The sequence below is a fragment of the Adiantum capillus-veneris genome, chromosome 10 (assembly GCF_014529385.1).
Source record: "Adiantum capillus-veneris isolate H3 chromosome 10, ASM1452938v2, whole genome shotgun sequence".
Classification (NCBI taxonomy): domain Eukaryota; kingdom Viridiplantae; phylum Streptophyta; class Polypodiopsida; order Polypodiales; family Pteridaceae; genus Adiantum; species Adiantum capillus-veneris.
The window spans coordinates 110219158-110244916 of NC_140940.1; the positions used below are offsets into that span (position 1 = coordinate 110219158).

General features: G+C 40.6%; 1 protein-coding gene across 5 annotated transcripts in view; it reads right to left on the reverse strand.

Annotated features, from left to right (window-relative positions):
• Nucleotides 1–23707, reverse strand: part of LOC147449451 (uncharacterized) — a 68391-nt gene extending 44684 nt beyond the window's left edge. For 2 of the 5 annotated variants that reach the window (XR_015189434.1, XR_015189433.1), the window contains exons 1-3: nt 22548–23704; nt 18240–18374; nt 16082–16816 (exon numbers count right to left, since the gene is read on the reverse strand). Coding sequence is in view for 1 of the 5 variants with exons in the window: in XM_086521900.1 (XP_086378026.1) it covers nt 16171–16816; nt 18240–18374; nt 22548–23521 (1755 nt within the window). In the remaining 4 variants the exon portion in view is untranslated. Of the gene's footprint in view, nt 1–7680; nt 8038–8516; nt 16817–18239; nt 18375–22547 lie in introns of those variants that run through there. The other 3 variants (XR_015189435.1, XM_086521900.1, XR_015189436.1) reach the window with 3 other exon arrangements.
• Nucleotides 23708–25759: the final 2052 nt, after the last annotated feature.

A 25759-nucleotide genomic window follows, 5' to 3' on the forward strand; every position in this document is an offset into this window, starting at 1 on the left:
TGTAGCACATGGCATCAAGTCAGAAACTCTATACACTTTACATGTTTCAGAGGTTAAAAGCCATGTAATTAATGTGATTGAGCAGCCAAGTGTGTCACTGTGGCATCATAGGCTGGGACATATGTCAAAAAGAGGAATGGAAATACTTTCTCATTATGGTTATTTGCCTGGCTTTTCATTTCAAGATTTTGATTTTTGTGAGAATTGTGTTTATGGTGAGCAAACACAGGAACTCCACAGATCAAAGAGGAATCGTAGGGACGAACGGTTGGCTCTTGTGCACAGTGATCTATGCGGAACAATGCCTAGTTTGTCATTAGGGGGAGCAGCATACTTTTGTACATTCATAGATGACTATTCTCACAAAGTATGGGTTTACTTCTTTAAGCACAAGGATGAGGTGCTCAAGGTCTTTAAGACATTCTTGCAGCTTGTGGAGAATCAAAGTGTTCAGAAGCTGAAGTGCTTAAGGACAGACAATGGTGGAGAGTACGTTTCCAAGGCTTTCCAAGACTTTTGTGAAGCAAAAGGGATAAAGCGGGAACTTACTGCACCATACAATCCTTCACAAAATGGAGTTGCAGAACGTGTGAATAGGACCATACAAGAGAAGGTCAAAAGCATGTTGTCAAATGTTGAATTGCCTGCTGGATTTTGGGCGGAAGCAGTGGCTACAGCAGTCCATTTGATCAATAGGTCTCCTAGTAGGGTTCTGGATAAGAGTGAAGTGGCCAAGATGCTACGAAAAAGCAAGGCACCTTCATATAAGCATCTCAGAGTCTTTGGTTGTGAAGCTTATAGCCATATTCCTAAGGAGTTCAGGAATAAGTTAGAACCAAAGAGCAAGAAGTGTATATTTCTTGGCTACGGAGGATCGGGCGAGATGGGTTACCGGCTTTGGGATCCTGAGTTCAGAAAAGTTATTCGTAGCAATGATGTGCATTTCAATGAAGCCAAGTTTCACGCTAAGCCAGAGAAGGCAGAGGAGATCATAAGAGTTATCTTCAGGGAAGATGGACCTAGTGCTAGCACATCAAGACAGCATGGTCAGGCTCAGAAACGGCCTTAGTGGCTAGAGAGGCAGAATCAGTTGTGGTGAGACATTCTGAGCGTGTCTCCAAACCACCTGATCATATGTGCCATCTCTAGATTATGTCATGCTCACAGATTGCGGAGAACCATCTTGTTACAAGGAAGCATTACAAGTGGTTGACTCAAAAAAATGACAGATGGCCACGCAGTCAGAAATGACATCTCTGCATAAAAACCAGACATGGAAGCTAGTCTAATTACCACAGGGCAAAAAGGCTCTACCTTGTAAATGGGTTTACAGGTATAAGATCACCGCTCATGATAGTTTGCCAAAGTACAAAGCAAGGCTTGTTGCCAAGGGCTTTAAGCAAGAACAAGGCATTGACTTTGATGAAGTCTTCTCTCCAGTGGTCAAGATGACTACATTGAGATTATTTCTTGCATTGGTTGCCATATTGGATTTGGTGTTGCACCAAATGGATGTCAAGACAGCGTTCTTGCATGGTGATTTAGATGTGGAAATTTACATGCAGCAGCCAGAAGGGTTTGTTGAGAAAGGCAAGGAATATTTGGTATGCCAGTTGTTAAAGAGTCTTTATGGCTTAAAACAATCACGTGGTACCATAAGTTCCACCAGTTTATGCTTTCTCAAGGCTACAAACGTAGTGAGTACGATCACTGTCTATATACAAAGAAGGCTAAGGATGACAGTTGGCTGATCCTTATTTTGTATGTCTATGACATGTTGATTACTGGAAAACACTTGGAAGAAATTTCAGCTTTGAAGTCAAAGATGGCAAAATCGTTTGACATGAAAGACATGGGTGAGGCAAGTCATATACTTGGTATACGCATTGAGAGAGACAAATCAAAGAAGTTGATTTGGTTATCTCAAACAGAGTATATTGACAAGGTTTTGCAACATTTCAATATGGAGAAGGGAAAGGCATTGAGTGCTCCATTGCCACCATATGTGAAACTTAGCAAACAAGATTGTCCTGTGTCTGAGGAAGAAAAGGCTGAAATGGATAAGATTCCATATGCGTCTGCAGTGGGTAGTTTGATGTATTCAATGATTGCTACATGTCCGGATATTGCATTTGCAGTGGGAGTGGTTAGCAGATATATGTCAAATCCCAGCAAGAAACATTGGGAGGTAGTGAAAGGTATCATGAGATACTTAAAACATACAAAGAGTATGCGCATATGCTATGGTAGTCAGGATTTGAGTGTCAGAGGATACACTGACTCAGATTATGCAAGAGACTTGGATAAGATGAGATCTACATCAAGCTATGTCTTTACATTGGCTGGAGGTGCCATATCATGGCGATCTCGATTACAAGACTGTATTACATAGTCTACTACAGAAGCTGAGTATGTTGCAACAAATGAGGCATGCAAAGAAGCTATTTGGCTTGGTAGATTGGTATCAGACTTGGGAATCAAAGTAGATATGCCAGAGTTATATTGTGATAGTCAAAGTGCTATACAATTGGCAAAGAATCCAGTGTTCCATTCAAAGACTAAGCATATTGATGTAAAATATCACTTCATTAGCGAAGTACTTGAAGACAAGCAGATACAACTACTGAAGATCCACACCAGGGACAATCCTGCTAATCTACTCACAAAGGGACTTCCAGGAGAGGGCTTTGTGCATTGTCGTGAGTTATTGGGCATTGGATAGATGGCAACCATGTAAATCTTTGTACATTTATGTTCATAGATTTACAGTTACTTAAAGTGCCACATTGGACTTTAAGTGGGAGGTTGTGGGGATTAAAGCCCAAGTGGCCTCTTATACGGATATGGCCGCCCACCTGCCTAACTCACTTATCACTAACTCTTTGTATATACTTACTTATACTTTTGTGGATAATAAGGTTTTGGGAGATAACCCTTCAAAACCAATTCTCTGCGTACTGTGTAAGCTCTCTGTGTATCTGTGTGTGTCTGTGTGTGAGAGAGTCGAGCCACACTCCGCTCCGCGACTTCACTTTGAGCATTCAAGAAATCTATAAGTTAAACACATGCAAGAGGGAAATGCTCACTCTTGCACGGGGGGAGATTGCACCCAGTGTCTGCTTTGCTCTTCTCATCTCTCGTCTCTTCTCTCTCACTGTTCCGGCGTAGAACTCCACTCTAGGAGGTGCGCTTGTACGTGCTCTCTCAATCTCTCTCGCTCTCTGTGTCTCTCTGTTCATGTATCTTGCGATCATGCGACCACGTGATTGTGCCAGGTACGCCGATTAGTTTGTTTTATGCTATTTATTGTGTTATTTTGGGTATTTCACAGGGCAGCCACGTCCTCCCACTTGCAGCAGTGGTATCAGAGTCATGGATATGTTCCTGGGCACACAACAATCATAGCTGTGGAGATGACTGATATCAAAGATGAGTCATGCTTATCATAAACTTAATTATCTTTCTCCTATTTGAACTTATATGTAGGTGATTATTTTTTTTAATTTCAAAGTTTGCAAACATGCTTGGATTGTTTAATAATTCTTTCACTATCATAGTTTCATTACCACCTAGCAAGTACAATGGATTTTATGACTGGTATGATTAGGAGCCTAATTATGGTGACTTTTAGTATAATAATCAAGCAAAGAGATTCATGCAATTTATCTCATGCCAAAAAAGAAATATTTAGACTACCATATTTGTCTGTGTCAATGGGATTTAGAATATAGATAGAAGAATAAGGAGAAGCAAGGAGAATGGTCATATATGGTGAGGGTAGATTGGTACTTTGCAAGAATCCATGGCATGTTTTTCTACCTCACAGGAAAGCAAATTTTATCCTTATAAGCCCACATTGTGGGTACACGGAGTGAAGCCTCGCTCAGACACACAAGAGACTCTTGGCCATCCACGTTGGTAGGCTACCACTCACTTTGCCTCACCGACACATGAGCTGGCACGCCTTAATCAAGTGCATAGGACCCAAAAACCCAATTAGAGAAAGCGCAAGGGGTGGAGACCCGTTTTGCCCCGTAGCCTGGGGAGCGGTAGGCAGATATGGAGCTAGCTATACGCAAAGCACATAGAGAGGACTATTCTTGCAAAGTAAATTGGCGAGCAAAGAAAGCGAGGTGAAGGGTTAGGGCCGGACCACAACTCCAATGATAAAACCAGTCGATATTGTCCAGTACAAACCAGCAAACACCGTCTTATAAGGCTATGAATAGCTTAATATCATCCCTAGGTAATTGATGGACGTGCAGGGAACTACAGCCAAGTCCCTACGACAAGAAGTACTTGTTCGAGTTCCAATTACTCTCTCTTTCACTTTCTCTCTCAGCCGTCCACCACCTTCTTTGCGTCTTCACGAAGTGGCTGACGATGACATGCAAACAATCCCTACCCATAACCTCCCGTGGGTAAAGTCAAGGTCCGTCAACTGTGTTGATACACGAAGTTATCCACCACAGGACGTCGAATCACCAGCCAGGGGGCGCATATCACTGTCTACCACACACTGTCAACCCACCAACCAAGGGATGCGAAGAGCCAGTTCTCCCACCATCTGTGCATGGTTTTTACCTCATATCTCTTTTACTCGCTCTCTTTTTCCCCACCCCTTGTGCGGCCGTGGTTTGCCAACCACACACACACACAGTGCCTTCCCGCTCGCATGGCGGCACCAACCGCTGCACCAAACTCCGGTTCCCTCTCCCTACTTTTTTGGCCCTGCATAAACATGCACACTGCAGCCGCTCTTTCTCTCATCCTCTGTAGTGCCGCCACCAATTTGGCTGCACAGTAAACCACCGCCTGCGCGATCTCGAGCAGTGCCATCTGCTCACTTGAGCGTCCTCCCTGTCGCCCGCAGGAGTCCCTGCTTTCTGTTGCGCATCGGGGTTCTCGCCTGCGACCCGCGTCCCCTGTTGTTGCAGCCAGCAAAGTCGGCACTCATCACACTATTATTCTTTTTGAAATATGGAATTCTTTTCTTCTTGACAGGATACTGGAGAATAACTCTTGGATGGGACTTTTTCTACGAACCTGTTGACCCACAACGCTTTCCTAGCAACACAATCAATTCTGCTATTGTAAGATAGTGGAATTCATTAACTAGTCTATCAACTGCACAAAAATTCACTAAGGCTTCTGATGGCATGATGGATTCTTTGAGTCAAGCCCTCCTTTCTTTCCACTGTATTGAGCATCAATAAAACCCCACTCCCACGATGCAACGGACGGCCGCTTACGCGTTGTGAAGGCACCCACCCTGCACGTTACAAGAAGGGGCCTATCTCTTCTTCTCCCTCTCTCCCCCAAGTCTCACTAGCAACCAATCTTCGGTGACTCTTGAACACAATTGCTGACGACCATGATGTTTTGATATCTTTAGACGAGCTGAGGCAGTTCTTTGTCGAGCTTGTCCTCGTGATTCCAAACACTCAAGTGAAGTATGATGATTATTTTTTTGCTACACCCTAAGCACCTTAAGCACTAATACCCTTGTTAATGTTGTACCTTCCACCTATCGCGGCCTCCTGCAGTAGTATTCATTGCCAAAGCTCTTCCGTGCCAACCATAGACGACGCTCTTGCAGCAATCGTCATTGACGAAGCTCTTCGGTACTATACTCTGTGGACCGGGTATCCTCCGACCTTGTGACACGACCCTTCAGTCGGTGGAAACCCATAGATTCTCAACCTTCCGCCGCCCCCTCCGAACTTTCTTCATCTCACAATGACCCTTTCATCACCGACACTAATCTGTCTCTACAGGAACAACTCACTCTACTCCGACGTGACTATGACCGCTTGGAACACCGCTTTCGCCGGCTATGTCTTCGATTTTTGGACATGCAAAATTCTGTTTGCACATTCCAAGCCATTTTAACCGACCTCACTGAACACGTCCTCGACCGCCCATCCACCAACGAAACCACCACACCCCATGTGGACACTCTCTAGCTCAAACCTTTTTTTTTTTATTGATGTAATAAGCCTACACTAGCGGCACTCGCACCTTCATTTTTCATAGCTCTTCACTATAGAAATTTATTAATCTCGCAATGTTGGTCTTATTTTTAGATCATCAAAAATTTTGACTTCAGATTTTAATTATTGTCTATTTTCCACACTGCTCCTGGCACAAGCACAACACCTTGTTTAAAACAGTAGGTGCAACCTATGTATGTTCGCATTTAACACACTATCATGACCATCGTGCACATACAGACACATACTGTCTAAATAACCTAAACATGTACAGATTGGCATCCCTACTTTCGCAAAATCGTGTTCTTCTTCCCAAATTTCTACCACATTTACATCACTCAAATCTTACGTACTACACCTAGTATACTGAACAATGACATATCCCTTTAACTTGGCACATGTATTGTGGCCTCTGCTCGTATCCCTCTCCCTTGATCCCTCCCCCTCTTTCAATTACATTGGCAATACACCCGATCACCAAATACAATGTGGCTAGATAATACTATCCACAAATCTAACTAAAGCATAGTGAGGCCCATTAAGGAATCATACAAATTTGTAGTAGGTAACTACACAAATTTAGGTAGCTAGTATTTCTAACACAATGCTGGAAACACAAACAATCAAGATTCATAAAGTAAACTTAAGGTCTAAGCTCTGTATAACTCCAATATCCTCAATGGATTCTATCACACTATTTGCAAAAATTTAATTTTACTTCTAATCTTTAGATATTTATGGCAAGACTTGCATGATTTTGGGTACGTAGCACAGTATTTAACCTTTGCGATTCCTAGCAATGCTATTCACATTTTATTTTAAGTTGGTTAATATTAACACACGTTAGTTCATGCTCATACTACTACTGCCAGCTTGCTCGGTGGCCCCTTTTTGCAACTTCATCTAATTGCGACACGGCTATATTGCATGCTCTTTTTGTGATTCCTTCTATCGACCGCGGCTGTCAATGTCCTTCATTCTTCATTAGGGACTTGAAATTTGTAGGACTTACCAAATTGTGAAGATTTTATAGGTTTCTCTCCTCTTTGAATGGCTCATTATTTAATGTACAGTAGCACTACTCAACCCCCATACCTTATTCGTTTTACCGTAATTGACAGGAAATTAAAATTATTTGTCTTGCTTGACTTTAATCAAATGATGTTTATCATAATCTTCACTTGTTTTTGTTACATTTCTCTAACTCATTAAGGATCACAAAAACCGATGCAGACCATAATGCGAGGATGTCAGATAAGTCATGTTTTAACTTTATTTTGCAAATTCATTCTTACGGCTTTCGTACTAATCTTCTCACCATATTTTATCGAGTTTCATGATACCCCCTACTCTATTATCGATCCAATATCTATCCTCACCTAAACCTTACTACCTCCTACCTGATTATACTAACTCTGTCTGTCTACTGATACTATTCCAAGAGACAACACAGCTCTCTCGACACGCATAATCAAGTAGGTACTCTGGATCCTGCTGGTATGTACCTCGAGTACGTCACTCCTCTTTTCTTTGCATTTTATTTAAGCTGAATACTCAAACACTGCGAAGATTATGCCCTCTAATTGAATTCAAAGAAACTTTTGTGAGATAATTTTATTGAGATGCTTTGTTAGTAAGCTATTCAGCTACTCATGCGAGCTAAGGTGCTCTGGGATAGTGCACAACCATTTGTAAGTGCTTTAATATATTGCGCTGTAATGTCGGAAACATAGTAAATATATTTTCTCCTTTATGTCTTGTCTAGTCCATTGGTCACAAGCACACAGATCCGCCGATTTAGGCAGTGTGTAATGCTCCTCCTTGTGTAGATTCGCCAATTTAGGTTACACCAATTTCAACAGCACATCGATAAATTACAGATTCACAATGGTAAATGCAGATTCGCCGATTTAGGTAGCATTACTGCAGATCCGCCGATTTAGGCAGCACGTCTTATTGGTGTAGATTCGCCGATTTAGGCAACACCGCTCATAGAACCATGCTGCAGTGGCTGGCCACCACTCTCCTTCGCATGCTTCTGTTCCTGGGTTTACAGTTCAAAGAATATTTTAGATTTACATTGTATGTATATTGGCAGATATTTGGATTTGGATTTTGAATTGGAATTGCTTTGAAATGGGATATCTGATGATTTTCTGTCGCAACACTGTTTGTGGACTTACACTTGAGATTGATGGGCATTGATTTCTTAAATGATGAGTGTGACCAATGATATCCTGATTTATCAGCATTTTAGAACGTGCAGGGCGGAACCTCTTTGCCGACCTTCAGCCTAAGCTTTGATTATACCACTTGTATGGACACGACGAATATGGAAGTATGAAGCAGAAGAGAGCCATGGAACAAGTGTGCACAGAGAGAGAGAGAGAGAGAGAGAGAGAGAGAGAGAGAGAGAGAGAGAGAGAGAGAGAGAGAGAGAGAGAGAGAGAGGTATTCGACAAGTGAAACCAAAAGGACCATATTGTAATGGAATTGATATTTTTATAAATTATTGCAGCTGACAGGTGGAAAAGGCTTGGGCGAGCTAGGCCTACGCATTCGAAAATATACTTCATGTACATTTTATTATTTAAATGCTCTTTACGAGCTTCGGCCATTTATGTCCGGCCGGCCAATTTGTACTCACTTTGAGCATTCAAGAAATCTATGTGCCGGTGTAGCACTCCGCTCTAGGAGGTGCGCCTGCACGTGCTGTCTCAATCTCTCTCGCTCTTTGTCTCTCTCTGTTCGTGTATCTTGCGATCATGCGACCACGTACGTGATTGTGCCAGGTATGCCAATTAGTCTGTTTTATGCTGTTTATTGTGTTATTTTTGGGTATTTTGCAGGGCAGCCACGTGCTCCCGCTTGCAGCACATATGCTATTGAGCCCCTCTTACATGGTATATACATGATTATTATTGAGGCTCTCTTACATGAGATATATAAAATGTCTGGCCTAATATTCGTCACTTATTTTTACCATGCAAACTCCACACTAATTGGTGATGTGCATTAATTACCTGACAAGGTATGATCCCACAGGTTAAGACCACATAAACAAGGGCTTGAAATCCAACACTAGACAACATTAAAACTGAGAACTTATTACAAGCAATGCTCAAAAAACACAAAATTTGTCTTCTTGTGGTTGACTTTCTAGTGGCATAATAGAACCCAATCGTTTGTAGGAACTTCTCTTATGAGAAAAAATTTTGGGAGCTCCTTTTAATCAATGAACAATGACATGTAAGAAAATTATGGTATAACCCTAGCTCCTTGTCCTTGCATGGAGCTACTCCACTTTATGGATCTTTTATCATTCTCTTTCTTACATCCTTGGAAGAGAAAGGAAGGATGACTATAAGCAAAAGTAATCATGCAGCTGGTGTTTTGTAATTTGACTTGCCTACCATCTGCACAACTATGGTACCCCCACATGGAGGGGGGTAATCATAAAAGAGTTGTTGAATTGATTGATGTGGCTTTGCCCGTCTCATGTATATGCAGGTGCCGAGTGGAAGTAATACATTTTTTCGCAATTGTAGTTAGTGGAGGAGGGAGGAGGTAACCCAAAATAGTTACCCCGTTGTGTGTGAAAGTTCCCTATGGTTAAAGATGCATGATGTGGACAATCAACAACAGTGCTCAAAATAAACTTTTTACCAAAAAATGGAAATATCTACACATGGAAAATTTAAGGATAAATTAGCTTTTTCAAGGCTTAAGTCTTCTCACCTTGAAATTTAAAAAAAAATTTCAAGTTACACTAAGGATGGTGCAAATATGTGGTTACAGAGAGAATCTTAATTTTTTGTTCATAGGAGCCCACATATATTAGCTTCAAAAAATTTAGTAATAAGCCCATAAGAATAACTTAGAGAGCCACATGTCTCTCTCATGTTAATGCCAACCAAAATACTTTTTGAAGCAAAAGTATAAAGGATTTCACGCTAGTCACCAACTATTGTTTATACCTCCCACCTCTTACATTTATGATTAGAAATCTAACGTTGAACCTTGGGGACTATGCTACTGCATCTATGCAATGGCCTTGCTTGCCATGCTTTGCTCCTTCTTAAGATTGTTGCCCAAAAACAAATTCTTTGAAGGTGCACTCCATACTACTCAATGTGCCTAATCAATATCGCCAACAACTAATATTATTATGAAACTTTCAATTATCCCCAAAGTGTACTTTTCCAAATGCATATCTACAAGAATGATTGGATTGCTAAGGATGTGATTCTCGAGATCGTGTTAGATCTCTCTTTCCTTAAGCTATCAACAAGTACTTCTTCAGACCTAACTTTCTCTAAAGCATATGAATAAAATTTGAATAACAAAAATATTCTCTCTCATTCTTCCCCTTCCAATAGAATGTATTCTTTGAGACCTCCAAAGATACAAATGGCATATTTTCATGATTAAACTTCTTGCTACATCACATAGAAAAATTTTCACACAACCAATCTATTTATCCCATTAACATCAATGGGTTCCTAATGTTAGTATAAGGTTTCTATAGCCCCATAATTTTTTTATTGTACAACAATCAAGTACAAAAAAATTTTATTATTTGTATTTTGCGGACCTATCATTGATGTTTGCATGCATGATTACACCCATATGTACACACATACATGCTTTATATTGATACACCTTGGTGACCCACCTTCATAATAACACCCACAAAGAATAAAAAATATCCAAACATGTTTTCTTATGGCAATTCTAGACATAACTACAAAGCACAAAAACTGCAGGAATTAGCCATGTTCATTGAATGAACTGAGAAATATTGGTCATAATACACATCTAACTTAAAATGACTCCGATTTTGGTAAAATGACTTTTTTTCCGACTATGAATTGTTAGCTATTGGGGATATGAAGTGTCCCAAAACTCAAGAAATATACAATATATAGTGATGAGTTAGACTTCCTTGTCTATTTCATAAACATTACAAAAAAATCGATCAAAGTGTAAAATTTGTCCCCAAAGCTACAAGACACAATTTTCAAAAATAGCCCATAACCTCAATTACATGGAGTATCCATGCATTAGAAGCATTAGAAGACCTGTATAATGATCAAGGATACATATATAGCACCCTAGAACTCACTAAGAGGCATTTTATGGTAACCTATGGCCAATGTTATGAAAAATGGATAGAACTAGAAGACATTTTTTGGCAGAGTTTAGGTGGGAAAGTGCTTATAAAAGGCAATTCTAGACCTGGAATCCATAGCCCTAGAAAATTCCAAGTGTTTTCTAACTCATAAGCTATCTTTGTGGATACGAAACACTGTAAGACCTCTTTAGCATCCCTTGTAATAATTCTAGGAAACTGATTGGTTAAGAGGACATAAAAGTATCAAAGGACATAAAAGTGTCCTATTAACAATCTAGTAATAACTACTATATGCATTTAATGAACTCCTTACAAAATACTATCTTCGCACTGACATGCCTCTACTGGCCTTCTAGGTCTCTTAGCTGGTGGATCCTTTTGTGGAGATTCAGGTTGTTGCTACTAAAAGGTCCAAGATACTAGAGGGTGTTTCACAAGGGGTGTCTTATTTAGACATCATTCACAATCTGTATGAGGATGAGCATAAGTAGGTTTTCATTATTTCACAAGAAATTGTTAGTTAAGAGTCCTAATGTTCTAGAAACAAAGGGCATGAAAATATTGAGTGCAAACAGGTGTTTATGGTTCATGTAAAAGTGTTTGGAAGGATATCTATGACAATTGATTTGGAAAGGGAGATCAATTCCATTCTTTGACAAGTACACAGAGGATATATCTTGTGAAATATCTAAGGTTGGTACATGTAGGGATGTGATGAAGAATGTGATGATATTCATACTCTTCAATGCATGACCCAAACGTTTTGACACACAAAAACAATCTATTGACAAAGAAAAAGTTATTGGTTATCTTGTATAGCAGAAGTCAACTTTGATGCTTGGAATCATGTGAAGCATAGCTTGGTTTATGGTATGTATGACAATGATATAGAGGTACACACAATTAAGGGAAAATAAATGAATTTTTAGAGTAGATCTTGAGTAAGGCACATGCTATTCTTTATATGCTAGACACAAACAATGGTTTTACACTTTCTGACAATATCTAAGAGTACTTCAAGGATTTTCGGAATATGGGATCCAAGAAGATTGGTCTTTTGAAATGGGAGCTCTATGAAGTCTATAATTTTTCCTTTGATCTAGGTATTGGAGTCAATACTATATAGCTAGGCTATCCTATCAAGAGTGTTGATGATTTTTTTAACCTACCCAGGTGACCTTGGAGGAGGTTTTGGTGTGATAGACGATACAACCAATGCAAGAGAGTATGAAGTTAGCACATGATGGAGGATGTGCAGGTTCAAAGGGAGTGGATGTCGTGCCGTTTCATATGTATAGGGAAAAGTGTGGCTCACCTTAATTTTGAGCTACTAAGAAAGGAGAATGAAAGGAAGAATACCACTTGAGTTTTATAAGGAAATAATATATAAATATATAGTTTCGATTTGAAGATTGACTTAAAGAGATGTTTATATGCTCGATGTAAAGTCTAACCTCAAGAGATAATCTACCCATTGGTGTCTTGCTCCTTTTTAATGCAACCTCAAACTCAAACTCAAGCAAGATAATGAACAAATGCACTATCCTAGCCTTGTTGCATGGTTTATTGAGCAAATACAAGCGGGCATCTTGATGGTTGATAGAAAAGACAAACTTATTTACAAGAAAATAATTTTAAAACTTGCAAACTAAATATATCATAGAAATCTACTCTCTTTTGTAATTGTATAGTTCTTCTGAGCTAGATTCAACTCATACCTGACATAGGAATTAGAAAAGTCCATGCTGCCCTCTCTAGGTTGAGCCATTATGCAACCAATGGTGTAGGCACTGGCGTCAATGTAAACGTAAATATTTCTTCCCATTTAGGTAATTTTAGTATGGGATCACTCATTACAAGTGCTGACCAACATCTCATCTTAAATTTCACTCAAAGGAAACTATCAAAATGGTACAGAGATTTGGCTTTCTCTTTGTATATATAAGTAAATTTCAAATAATATCAAAAATGGCACATGAAGACTTGGCTAGCGTCAAAAAATCTAGATTATATCAAGATTTCTGATGATTTCATGTTTTGACACAATGTCACCATGAATCTTTGCGTGCCTTAACACTTTTTGTGTTTAGGAAATTTTTTTATGTGCATTATTGTTTAAAGACCATTATGAGGTGGTGAGTATAACGTGCATTTCAAATGGTATTTAAAAAAACCACCCTTCTACTTACATACTTAAGATAAAACAATGACCCCTTTTTCTTTAAAAACGTATGGGTTGTCTCTAAAATCAATTAAAAAGCCCTTCTATTAATATAATTTAGTTCAAATATTAAAATTTTGGTAATTAAAAAACCCCCATTTATTTGAACTCACGTCATAACTTACATGTCTAAGAGGTGAACCCCCCCGAGTATAGGCTTGAGATTTTAAGTTCTTCTCGTCGAGATCTATTTGATGATTTATGGATCAATAAGGTTTGGAAGTGGGAGGTGGGTACTACATGGAAGTCTATTTTGATCAATAAATAGACCGAGGTTATATTCATAGCCAAATATCATAGGGGTATGAGTGTTGGTAAAACTGTATCTCAACTTATAATTGTGCCATTTTGAAATGCACGTCAACTAAGACTAAGAGAAAAGGGAGAAAATCCTCCTACAAATTTTATAAAATAAAGTGAGTGTGAAAAATAAGTTCACTTTTGTAAAATTTCTTTTCAAGTAATTAGCACTAGGATTGTGTAATTTTTTAACAAATCTTCTTCTCATGAACCACAACCTCATCAAAACCTTTCAGGGATTTATTCTCAAAGCACATAGACAATTGATTTTTCGTAAAGAAATAGTTCATTTCATGTAATATTCCCATTTTTCAAGAATTGACACAATCAAACAAAAATTGATAAAAAGTTATGATGTTCAATGTACATCCCTTAAAAACTTTCAAAGCACATTGAAACTATTTGAAATATACCTAGATATATATACTATGAGATATCGTAGTAAATATATAGCTATCAAAAGAAATGCAAAAATGATTGTAGGGACATACTCGTGCATACACTATTTTTAGGGGCTTCCAACTTCTTTTAAAGCTTAGAGGTGTGTATGCTACCAAATTCAAAAGCCAATTTTTTGGCTTTTTCTTATTTTTAAACAACCATAGTTTTCATTTTGAACTTTATTTATAATACTGAAATATTCCTCTATGTAATAGGACCTCAATCATATACTATGCTCATGGATGTAACAAATACTCAATGTTAGAGCCAATTTTATAGAATGGGGTGCCAAGGCACTATTGTGACTCAAACCACTTAAATGGATCAATCAAAGATGTAGTGTTAAGAAGAAAAAATGATGTATGCTAAACGAAAACATTTTTTGTCGATCGAGGGCTCAAGCAAATAAACAATTACTCATTTTAGAGTAAACACGGCCAGCTATTTAGGGCTTCCACATGACGACTTTGTAAACTTGCCAAAAAAATTGATGTTGCATTCTCATGTAGGTTATAAATTTCTAAGGAAGTTTTAGTTTAGACCATGGCCACCATCAATTGCACGAGTGCTAACATGGTGCTAACATGCTGTACATAAATATTTCTAGATTGAAAACTGAAAAATGTTTTGTTGTAATTTGGACCTTAATTTTCAAGGTTAAAAGGTAGGCAATTCAGTTATATGCCATGGCAAACATATTCGGTTTTTGCCTAAATATAGATTGTCTCATTGCTTTGACCTTACAAAGCAAAGGCGCCGGCCAAGAAATTGGTTTCTTTTGTGCGGAGAGAATCACACAAACGTAGCAAGAGATGTGCATTCAAGTTGCTACACATGCTAGGAGCTTGTTAGAGCAAAGTCCTACCGAAGGTTAATGGGGGAAGAGTGAGAGGGGAGGGAGAAGACATTCCATTTTCAAAATAAAAGAAGAAGAAGCCAGAATTCTCGAAAGCAAAAGATAACCCTGCTAACAGTCTATAAAAGGTAGGTAATAAGGTATATTTTTGCGAGCCCTTTCATCGCCTCTTCCGTAGGCTGCAGCCTTCTAATTATAAGCGTTCACGTTGCCATCGTCCACTCCTGCAGAATCGCTCCCACAGACTCACCAAAGAGGTGCGACCGCATCTGTCGCCTTGCCCGCACTCCCCCCACAAGCACGGGCTGGACCCATCTCTTAGAGGGCGTTCCCGTAGCCTTCGGAAAGAGCCTCTAAAGGCGCCCCCGATTGAAAAGGTCTCCCCATAGGCTCGTTGCAAGAGCCACTGAAGCGAAAAGAGTCCCCCAACTTGGAGGGTGGTCCAAAAAGGCCTCCTGACTCTAAGACAGGAGATTCCCTGTTTAAGGGTTGTGTGCTCAACTGACTCCCAATGAAAAGGGCCCGTTAACCGGATAGTACCCTACAGTCTTCTCTATGGGATTGCCTCGCCACCACTAACGAGCCCTTTCGTGTAAGACGGTCATTTGTTCTAGCTGCACTTTTAGCATAGCTACGAGGAGGCACTCTTATTTGGGGATATCCTACACTATCTGGCAAAGACAATGACTTAGGCATTGATCACATTATGCATAGTTGGGCATAGTTAACACTTACTTTTTGAAATAAAGGTGTTTCATGCATGGTCACAAGCACACCAGCTATTTGTCTCTCTTCTACTATGCAGATTTTTATATGCGGCCATGCAAAGTCTTTTTGTTACTATGCTGATTTCGGCATGGATAAAGATGTCTCATGCATGGCCACAAGCACACCAGCTATTTGTCTTTCTTCTACTATGCAGATTTTTATATGCGGCTATGCAAAGTCTTTTTGTTACTATGCTGATTTCGGCATGGATAGCTTGGCTTGTCTCTACTTTTCAGACATCAGCTGCTGGGCTGCTAGAACGACTATCTATATATATTGCCGGCACTTTTCTTTTGAGCTCAAGATATTATGTTTCAATGTTTAGAAATCGAAGAAAACATTCAGATAATGTTCAAATGATAGCATACCTGTTTGTGATCGTATTAACTGCACCAGACGTGCAGCTTGCTGGATGATCATTAACAGAAAGGTAGGCCAACGCAGACGATCATGTCGATTATGTCGGCGGTGACTGTGATGCATTTGGCACGCATGGTCGATCTGGAAGCATGTCATGAAGCAAGCCTTTATCAATGTGAGGGGCCTCGACTGTTGTAGAGGCCACAGAAGGTGACCTACCATGACTAAAGCTCTGTGAACGACGACAATGATGATGATCAGATGCATCAATTGCTTGCATGAGATCATTGTGCCCTGAGTTGATTACATTGCCTTGGGCACCCGCGCCCTGCGCAATTAGCAACTTTTCCACATTATCTCTGCCTACGTATACTGCACCATTGATTGGCAAATGGCGTACTAGTGAGGGGAAAGGTAGAGAGGTGCTGATTTGTGGAAAGCCGTGGTGCACGTAATTAGCTGGCGACTGAAACGGATTACGGATTAGCTGGCTGTGTGCTAAAGTGCAGGGAAAATGGAGATTAGGATTGACGGGAGACGATTGACAAGGCTCAAAGGTAATATGATCAGCGGCGGTGGAAATAGGATAATTAGGATCTGGCAAGATGGAACCCCTTAAAAGGGCAGGGCTATGGTGGGTATGCTGACCTTCATAAGTGGTGACTACAAGGGAAGGATCTTCAGTACATCTCTCTACTCTCTTCTTCACAGAGCACTTGCTGTTTGTGCACCTGTAGTAGCTCCTGCACAGCATGCACAATTTCCTGATTAAACTTTTTTGCATGAAATGCAAGTTGACAACATGAATGATACCTCTGTAATACTCGAAAAAAATCTATCTATAGTAGACATGAGAACTTTGTGAGCAATTATTATCAAATATATCAAAAATCTAGCTTCTTTCTTCCCGATTCTGAATCATATCCACGGAAACATTGAATACTCCTCTAATAAGTCAAAGTACAATATGTGGAGCACATGGATGAGCCGGTATTAAAGAGACGGTCGACCCACAGACCATCTTTACCTGGGACATGTTGTTATTATTTGGAAAACCCACGTGGCTTCACTATTGGTCAAGACCAGTGTTCGGGCAAGATGTGTCTCAGCTTAATATCGTGCCGTTTTCAATTTTAAAAAATGCCGGTTGAGGACACGGGAGAAAGGAGAAATGCCACCCCAGAATAGAAAAAAAAAGTGTAAAAATCTATTAAAAAAAAAGCCTAATTTTTCGAAATTTCCTCTTGAAATAAAGAAGGAAAGGAATTTTTTATGTCTGAAAAAATGATTTTTCCCGAACACTGGGTCAAGTGGTTGGCCATATGCTGAGTTTATACCTCAACTGCAATTTTCAGTTGTAATTACCTGATCAACTTGCAGACGGAAAGTGGATGTGAAGGTGGCTGGTCGTTGTCCATGGCCACAATTGCATGGGCTTTCTTTTCACCATAACAAAGGGGCAGAAAATTACGTATATTACATAATACATAATGCACAATAATGCAGATAACAGAAAAAGACCTATGATATTTCACCCTTTCTAAACAGTCTGCTTTTTGTGAGAGGCCCCAAAAATTTTCAATGATTTTGAAGCCCCTTTTGAGATGATTAAAGAGGTGGAAGGTTCAAACTTCAAAGTTCAAAGGTAGGAGGGTAGACTAAACTTCCTAAAATGACTCCGCGTCCCGCGTGCTCACTGCTCTGCCACATGCACTTGTGATTTCATAGGCGCCAGTTCTGCTTTTGTGTATGATTGGATGCACTCTAGATTTGCAAATGGCCCATCTCTCTGTGTGTGTGTGAGAGAGAGAGAGAGAGAGAGATAGACCGTGACACGGCAGTGAAGCATGTCCTGATGATGTGCATGTGCAATAGTGACTGAATGGAAGTGGTCCAGCCTGTCCAGGGCCCTGTATTCGGTGACCCCGTGCATGACCATATCACGTCCCCATCACCATCTCCTTGCAGTACAAGCCTCCATGATCAGCTGTAGGCTAGAACAGGTTTGAACGATATTGCTACAGCGTGAAAGGCGCGAGCACGTGACCAATTTTCTAGACCCTACACGTGGCGAAATTTTGACACGTGTACGGTGGTGCGATACAATTCGACAGCAGGGCTATATGAAAATAAGGTTGACGGAGTAGCTGCAGGGTAAGGTTGTACCTTGGGTGCGGGCTGTTCTTGACGGCCTTTTGACCATATTTGCGCCAGCGGTAGCCGTCCTCCAGGTGCTCCACCTCGCTCTTGGTCAGCAGCGCCACCCGCGCCTCTCTCACCCTCTTCTGCCCCTTCCTCCTCCTGAACGATTTCCACATACAATTGTCTCTCTCTCTCTCTCTCTCTCTCTCTCTCTCTCTCTCTCTCTAGCACTAAAGCAGAAAATCTCTCTTTGATGCAACCACTAAAAAAATGCAATATGGCGCGCTGCCATTGCCTACTTGCAAGAGTACTTTCTGCTCTGCTGAGGGAGTGTTTACTAGACAGTCATATAACACTGGCTATAAATTACCTTCTTGATTGGATGAGTCTTTTAACAATGATAATGCACCATGTAAACTCAATGAGAAAACTTTCGATTTCGAAAAATGGGGGTCGTGGGAACTTTACTAGACATGGGAACTTTACTAGATTAAAATCTAATAAATTGATTTGGAGGATGAAAGATCAAAGCAAAAGAGTCTATTTATACAATACTCGGTACATTATCTATCTATCTATACATATTTAATGGGGGAAGGGATTCTGGCCCTCCCCCCCTGCCCACAGCTCATCGAGCCATGCTTGCTCCGGCCCCTCGGCGATAGAGAGAGACACAGGCGACTGCCCAAGACAGGGAGGCGGGCGAACTAGTATGTAAAATGCGACTTGGTAGATATTAAACCATGAGCATGAAGTGTAACTAACCTCACCACCATCTTACAGGAAAAATGATTAAGGTTTCACTCGCACTTTCAAATATAATTTGATTGTACCTGGCATAAAATTAGTCATGATGGCCAAATATCTAGAAATACAAAACTTTACAAATTAGTCTCATTTCCATATGAATTATGCATGCATACACCCAACATTTGTCTCTCTGTCCGTTGATATATTTTCGTTGATAATATATTTACACTTTGGACAGAGTCAAACTACAGAGAATGCTTATCTTGTGTATTGAATCTAAATACCCTGCACAAGTTCAGGATGAAGATACGTAATGATAAAGATGAAAGAAATGAGATATATAGCAGGCAATTCGGGAAAGATAGTGTTAGGGAAATACTAAAAGGCGACTACTCGAAGGGAGGGGAGGATATCCCCATTATATAAGAGCTTGGCAGAATTGAAGGTGTAGGGAATGGGTGTTGGGAGCACCATTCTAGTAGGTCAGGCAACCGACAGATCTGGGAGCCTTCGTCGGTCGCGTGCTATTGGAATGGTGTGACCAGCACGCATTCCCGGCCATCATGCATCACTGGGAGGGTTATATTCAATGAAATTACTGTCCTATTCCAATCAGAAAGTAAGTAAAAGAGATTTATTGTCACCGTTCCATAATGGATATTGGCTGTCGCCGGTTGCAGCCACTAAAGTTGGCGGAATAAAGCCGACCAATGACCATCATGGACCATTTCAAATATCATGACGTACTGCACATGCATTAAATCGTTTACAACATTATTTCATACTTGATTTTCTAAACAATTTGCAAGTTTCCAACGAGCTAGATCTATATGTAAATTAACATGTATGTTGTCACATGCATTTAGCGCCCTATTTTAGGAAACCCCAATTATGAATAACACATATTGCATACTGAAAACGGCTTTTTTGTTTCATTTTGGAGAACACCAGTAAGTTCTTAAGAATATCTTATTGCTTCAAGTAGGAAATTTCTATAAGACGTAGCCACTGAATCCATCTACTGTGTATTATTTTCTATAGAGGAACCATCAAGGCAAGCTGTCCACCTTGCAATATTAGAAGAATCATTTTTATACTCTTAGATAGGGTACAAATATGAGTACCCTACATGAACCTCTCATCCTCTATCATGGATTTGAGGCCCATCGATATCTTCCTTGCTTACAACAACCAAATTTGTCTTATAACATGGGTAAATGAATGAGCACTTTCATCTTTGATCAAGCTTTCAAAGAGATTTTCCTTTAACTGAGAAAGGTTTCTACTGTTAAGTTTTTTTAAAAGATAATGTTAAAATTAAGTGTTCAAAAGTGATTGTTCCTATAAGTAGAGTAGAGGATCAATTTCCAGGAGATTAGCTTCAAATTGGGAGAGTTTAAAGGGATCAAGATGCACTCAATCCCTGATTGACGTCTTGCATACAGATAGTAGATTCCAATATTCTAAAACAAAATACGATGAGACTTTGAAACTGTACTCTATTATCAGTCTCATTTGGGGCCCTAAGCGCCGACCTATGTTTTAAGTGTTGTGGGAAGGTTAAAAAGCTAGTCAAATTGGTGAGTTAGTGAAAGTTAAGCATGAATACCCCCCATGTGTTCATGTAATAGTTTACTGCAATGCGATAAGGATTAGAGAAATGGTAGAATTAGGCCGTTGCATCCTTATGGAAACCCATTTGTAGATACAAAGATAAAACATGTTATAAGTTTCCCTCAAAAAGTGAGGGTAGATAAAAGATACTATAAGTGGTTCTTCAACATTGGTATCACTCGTAAAATATGTACGCATAGCACGTGGATTTAATAGGAGTTTTCAGAATACCTATTTTATGCCATTTTTACATAGAGAAGGGACACATCTAGCTGCGCTATAAGCTGAATACGAAAAGGGTGTGATTTATTCGTGAAAAATTTATGGATAAAAGGTTATCAAAAAAACCCTTGCATGCATGATATTGAGGGTTTACATATATAGTGAACCCATGTAGCTCAGTCATTGTATGAACTATTGTAACATATCTCTAGGGGTCATATGACAATGCTTGATGTGTTGAATTAATGTTACGATAGCTCCGGGTCATATTTGTTCTAATTTGTATCTCCTAAGCTCTTAAATTACACATAGACTAGTTGTTTAAAATGTTATTCAATCGAATGACTAGTTTGAAGCCCTAGCTAGGTTTAGAAGTATGAAAGGCTTTTTGCCCTTACATGAACATGCTCTCCTTGTCCCTCTTCTAGCTCTTACCTGTACCATAGCTTGTAGGCTTGAATTTGTATGAAAGATCACGTAAATATGAAATCCCTGGTTTCTCCCCTTCATCATCCTCTTGTCCTCTTTAGCGCGAGAAGTTTCTCTTTCTTTCTCGCATTGTGTGTGTCTGCGCGCGTGTGCACATGTGTGTGTCCAAAGAGGGGGTGGGGGGGGGGGAGATAAGGACAACACAAAGTAGAATTAACAATTTGCAAGGAGACAATAAGATCAAAATTGCAAGTAGGAGACCTTGTCCAATGAAACACCATCATATGAAAGAAGGTTTTCTCAAGCATAGCGTGTGACACTTGTGCACACTTATCCATGTGTTGGGATGAGTGCTCTATGAAATGCTTGTGTGGGCACTCTCTTGTGTGTCTATACATGTGCATTATTTGTGTACATTGCATTCTTGATCGATGAGTATATGTGTATGCATTGTTGATTAGGATTATGGATTGAGTGTGTAGATTTCAATATGTCTCGGGGCTCACCTCAATATATGTAGTTCTAACAAGTGAGTTCACCTAGAGGGGTTTTTTGTATACTAAAGAGTTACATAATTACATGTACATGAGAGGCTTAAAAATAAAAAATTGGAAAGAAATTACAGGATTATGAAGGAAGATGGGTCTTTTGATTTATGATGAAATGTGTGTGTAGATGGGTATTAAAAATAACTCTTGAACGCACGTGCTATAGGTATTTTTTAAAGGTGGACCCCTTGGATCAATATGTTGGGTTTAATAAGAGTGCCGTTTGCATGTGTGTGGTGCCCCCATGTCCTCACCGAGTTTAGACTCAATTGTAAATCTCCAATGATGGATGGATTGTGTTTGATGGGTGTATCCCACTTCCGCATTGGGGGAAGCTGTTCCAACATATGGCTCCTTGAGGGTGTAATGCACATCAATGTGCAATTGTAAATAGATGCATATGTATAAAGTTATCTCTACTTCCTTCCCTCTCTATGATGGGAGCTGGACAAGAGAGGTGGGGGGATTAGGCACAACAAAACAATTTGTATGCCTATACGCTTCTCTTCAGGCATATTTTAGCATGCCAAGAAGAAGGGGCATCCAATCATCTTTCTTAGACAGAAATGGAACCTGAGGAGTTACAAGCTCACAAAGTAATAAAAAAAAACCAGTTTTCGCACTGCATCGAAAACCTTTTACAAACACGTGCCCATAGCCATACAAATGAAGCTAATGCTTACAGGAGTGGTGGGTAGAGATTATATGCATGTAGTCGAAATGGAATGCATTGTTTCACAATTAAACATGTCAGCAATGTTAGTCTTACTGTTTCTTGAGAGGTGGTTGGCTGTCCAGGGGAGCTATAGCTTGGGAAGCCCCAACGCCTTCATCAGTTGTTTCATGCACAGCTACGTCGGAATCTGGGCGTGGTGTGAGAGCACTTATATCGTCACCCGCAGCTGACGTGTTGTGCAGCTCGCTTGCAGACGACGAGGGGGAGGAAGGGGCTGCGCCCTGGTCGTCGACGCGGGATGGGGGGCTTGTGGGGGCTGATCCAAATGGACGGTTCTGATCAACCCCAAGAGCTGACGCCTGCTCTGATCCCGCCATTCGATCCTCTTCGTATGTAATCCTGACCCTAGTATTACCCATGTCGGGGGTTCCTGAGGCTTCCTGATACCGTTCTTCCGCCCAGCTCATAAGCCAAGGCGAGTAAGCGTGCGCTGGAAGCAACCCGCACTGATCAATCATCATTTCATCCTCGATTGCAGCTGACTCTAAGTCATCGTCCACCTGATGCTCCTTCATTGGCTGCGCAGAGTTCATGGGACTTCTCTCTACCAATCCGCTGCTAGCTATACTACTGGTAAAGCATCTGGCCATTATAGTGTTTTGCTCTGCGTTCTTAAATCTGCAGCTTCCTATCATCTCATTAGGGTGATTAGCATGGTACTGCAGAGGATTAGTGAGCGAATTAGATGCCCCTCCACACCTAGGGCTAGCATTAGCTGTACTAGTGTTAGGGCTACGTCCGATAGAGTTAGGATTAGGGTTTGAAATGAGGATCGAGCTAGGGCTTCCCTGCAGATGATCTGAGATAAGCTGCGAGCTGAAGAAGGGCAGCAGAGTAGAGCTGCTCAGATTTGAGGTTGGGGGAGACCTCATAATTAAAGGCCTACCAGCAGCTATATTATTACCCTTGGTAGAAGAAGCAGCAGCGGCATTCATACCTGCCATGCTTTCACATGAGATCTTGAAAATCTCTGTCTCTTTCTTGGGAAAAGGAGGTCTTTCCGCCATAATTGTTTAAAAAAAATACGGCTCTAGCTAGCTCTCACCTTGCGCTTGATTTAATTACGCCTGATTTTGATGAGCGATCCAGGACTAAGGGTCTGAGATGCAGCACTAACCAGTGACGAAACGTAGGGTTAGTGGGAGCTTCGAAGTTCACCGCTGCATAGGCCCCTCCAGGTAAGGTCAAGAGGAGCAAAAAGCTAATCCCTGGATCCCATTAGGAGTTTGAAAGAGAGAGAGAGAGAGAGAGAGGAAAAGATATGGAATGTTCTCTGTTCATAACAAAGTATTTTAGAATGGTCTTCGGGCTTGGAACGCAAGAAAAAAGAGGCCACTTTTTTCCACCTTTCACACACAGTTCCAAGGTTCACACTTGCGGCTGATTTGTACCCGGCCGTTCTCACTTTCCACACCTTTCACATTTCACATTGGCCCAAAGGGCTTGTCAGCCCACTATATCAATTGAGTAAAACCACCGACGCTATTTTAAAAGCCAACATTCCATCAACTTTCAGCCAATGGATGTTCATCATGCAAATTCCCTCTCCACGCTCTTCTTTTGTGCGTTCTCTCCACATGAATGGAAGCACGCCTTAGTGCTCACCAAAAGCACGAGGTACATATTATAATGGTTGGATTTATGGCTAAGTGAGCCCCAGAACTTCCTATTGGCTTGCTCCACGCATAATTGGTGGAGAATTTGATCTTTGAAAAGGCATTGATGTGGTCTTTCGACACAGTTAAGTGTGGAATTCTAATTCCCCACTATGAGGAAAAGGGTTGTGGGAAGGGCCGCATATCAAGCATGCATATGTAAGGGGCTCTATATTAAGCTATATAGAGGTTGGTTGAGTGGAGACTAGCATGGAAGGCATCCCATAAATTTATATTGGTATCAAAGCTCAAGTGATATAGTGAGGAGGGGAGAAGGTCGTAGAAATCTTTCCAAAAAGAGAAGGTCGTGGGAAGGGCCACATATATATCAAGTATGCATATATATGTAAGGGGCTCTTTATGAAGCTATATAGAGGTTGGTTGAGTGGAGACTAGCATGGAATTAGGAATCTCATGAATTTACATTGGTATCAAAGCTCGTGTGACATAGTGAGGGTTGTGGGAAGGTCCACATATCAAGCATGCATATGTACGGGTCTCTATATGAAGCTATATAGAGGCTGCTTGAGTGGAGACTAGCATGGAAGTCATCCCATGAATTTACATTGGTATCAAAGCTCCAGTGATATAGTGAGGAGGGGAGAAGGTCGTAGAAATGTTTCCAAAAAGAGCCTTTGCATGCAAGCAAAGCGGAGAAGGATTGTGTGTTCAAAGCTTGGTGGTGGGTAGAGAATGGCCTCAGAAAACATAGCTTACAGACAAGTGCAAGTGGTGTTTGACGAGCTCAAAACTAGCGATGATGGAGCTTGTTGGGAGTGCCTTGAGAAAGGATATAGAGTTTTCTTCATGCTAGACATTGGTCCGTCCCCCCCCCCGCTCTCTCTCTCTCTCTCTCTCTCTCTCTCTCTCTCTCTCTCTCTCTCTCTCTCTCTCTCTCTCTCTCTCTCTCTCTCAGCTCCTTGCCGCCATGCGTTATCTTCTATCGATATTAAGTAAACCTTTAAGCACCCAAGAGTGATTGACCAGCACTACAAGGGACCCTTCTCACCCCACTTGCAAGCTACCAAAAGCTTCAAAGGAAAGGCCCTTGGAGAAAATCCATGCATGGTTGCTTCAAAGCAAGAATATGGCAAAACTAAACCAGCAAAGCTCGAGATCAGGAAAATTCAATGCACAAAAAGGCACATAGTTGTGACTTCAAACCAAACTAGAAGAGCTCAAGCAAGCTCTAATATGTTACAGGAAACTAAGGCTTTCCTAAAGTAGAGAGTGCAAGGCTAGTCTCAAGCAAGGTTTTCAAAGGATTCCACATATCCAGTGGAAGGTAGATTCAAAGCAAGGTTTCTCACTCTAATGCAAGAATTTAAACAAGAATAAGGATTCAACACGATGTCTTTGTGACATTGGACTCGAGATGTGACAATTCAACATGCTCAAAGTTACCAATGAGTCTCAAGATCGACAATTACAAATGCTTTGATGTAACATGCAAAGTGGATGAAGGTCTACAAGAGGGTGTCTATTCTTCCTTTTAATGTCAAAGTGATACTCTAGCTATCAAGCATGGCTTGTTACTTTGATACAACAATACATATGCTATTCGCAGAGTCCTCTATTATGGCACATATT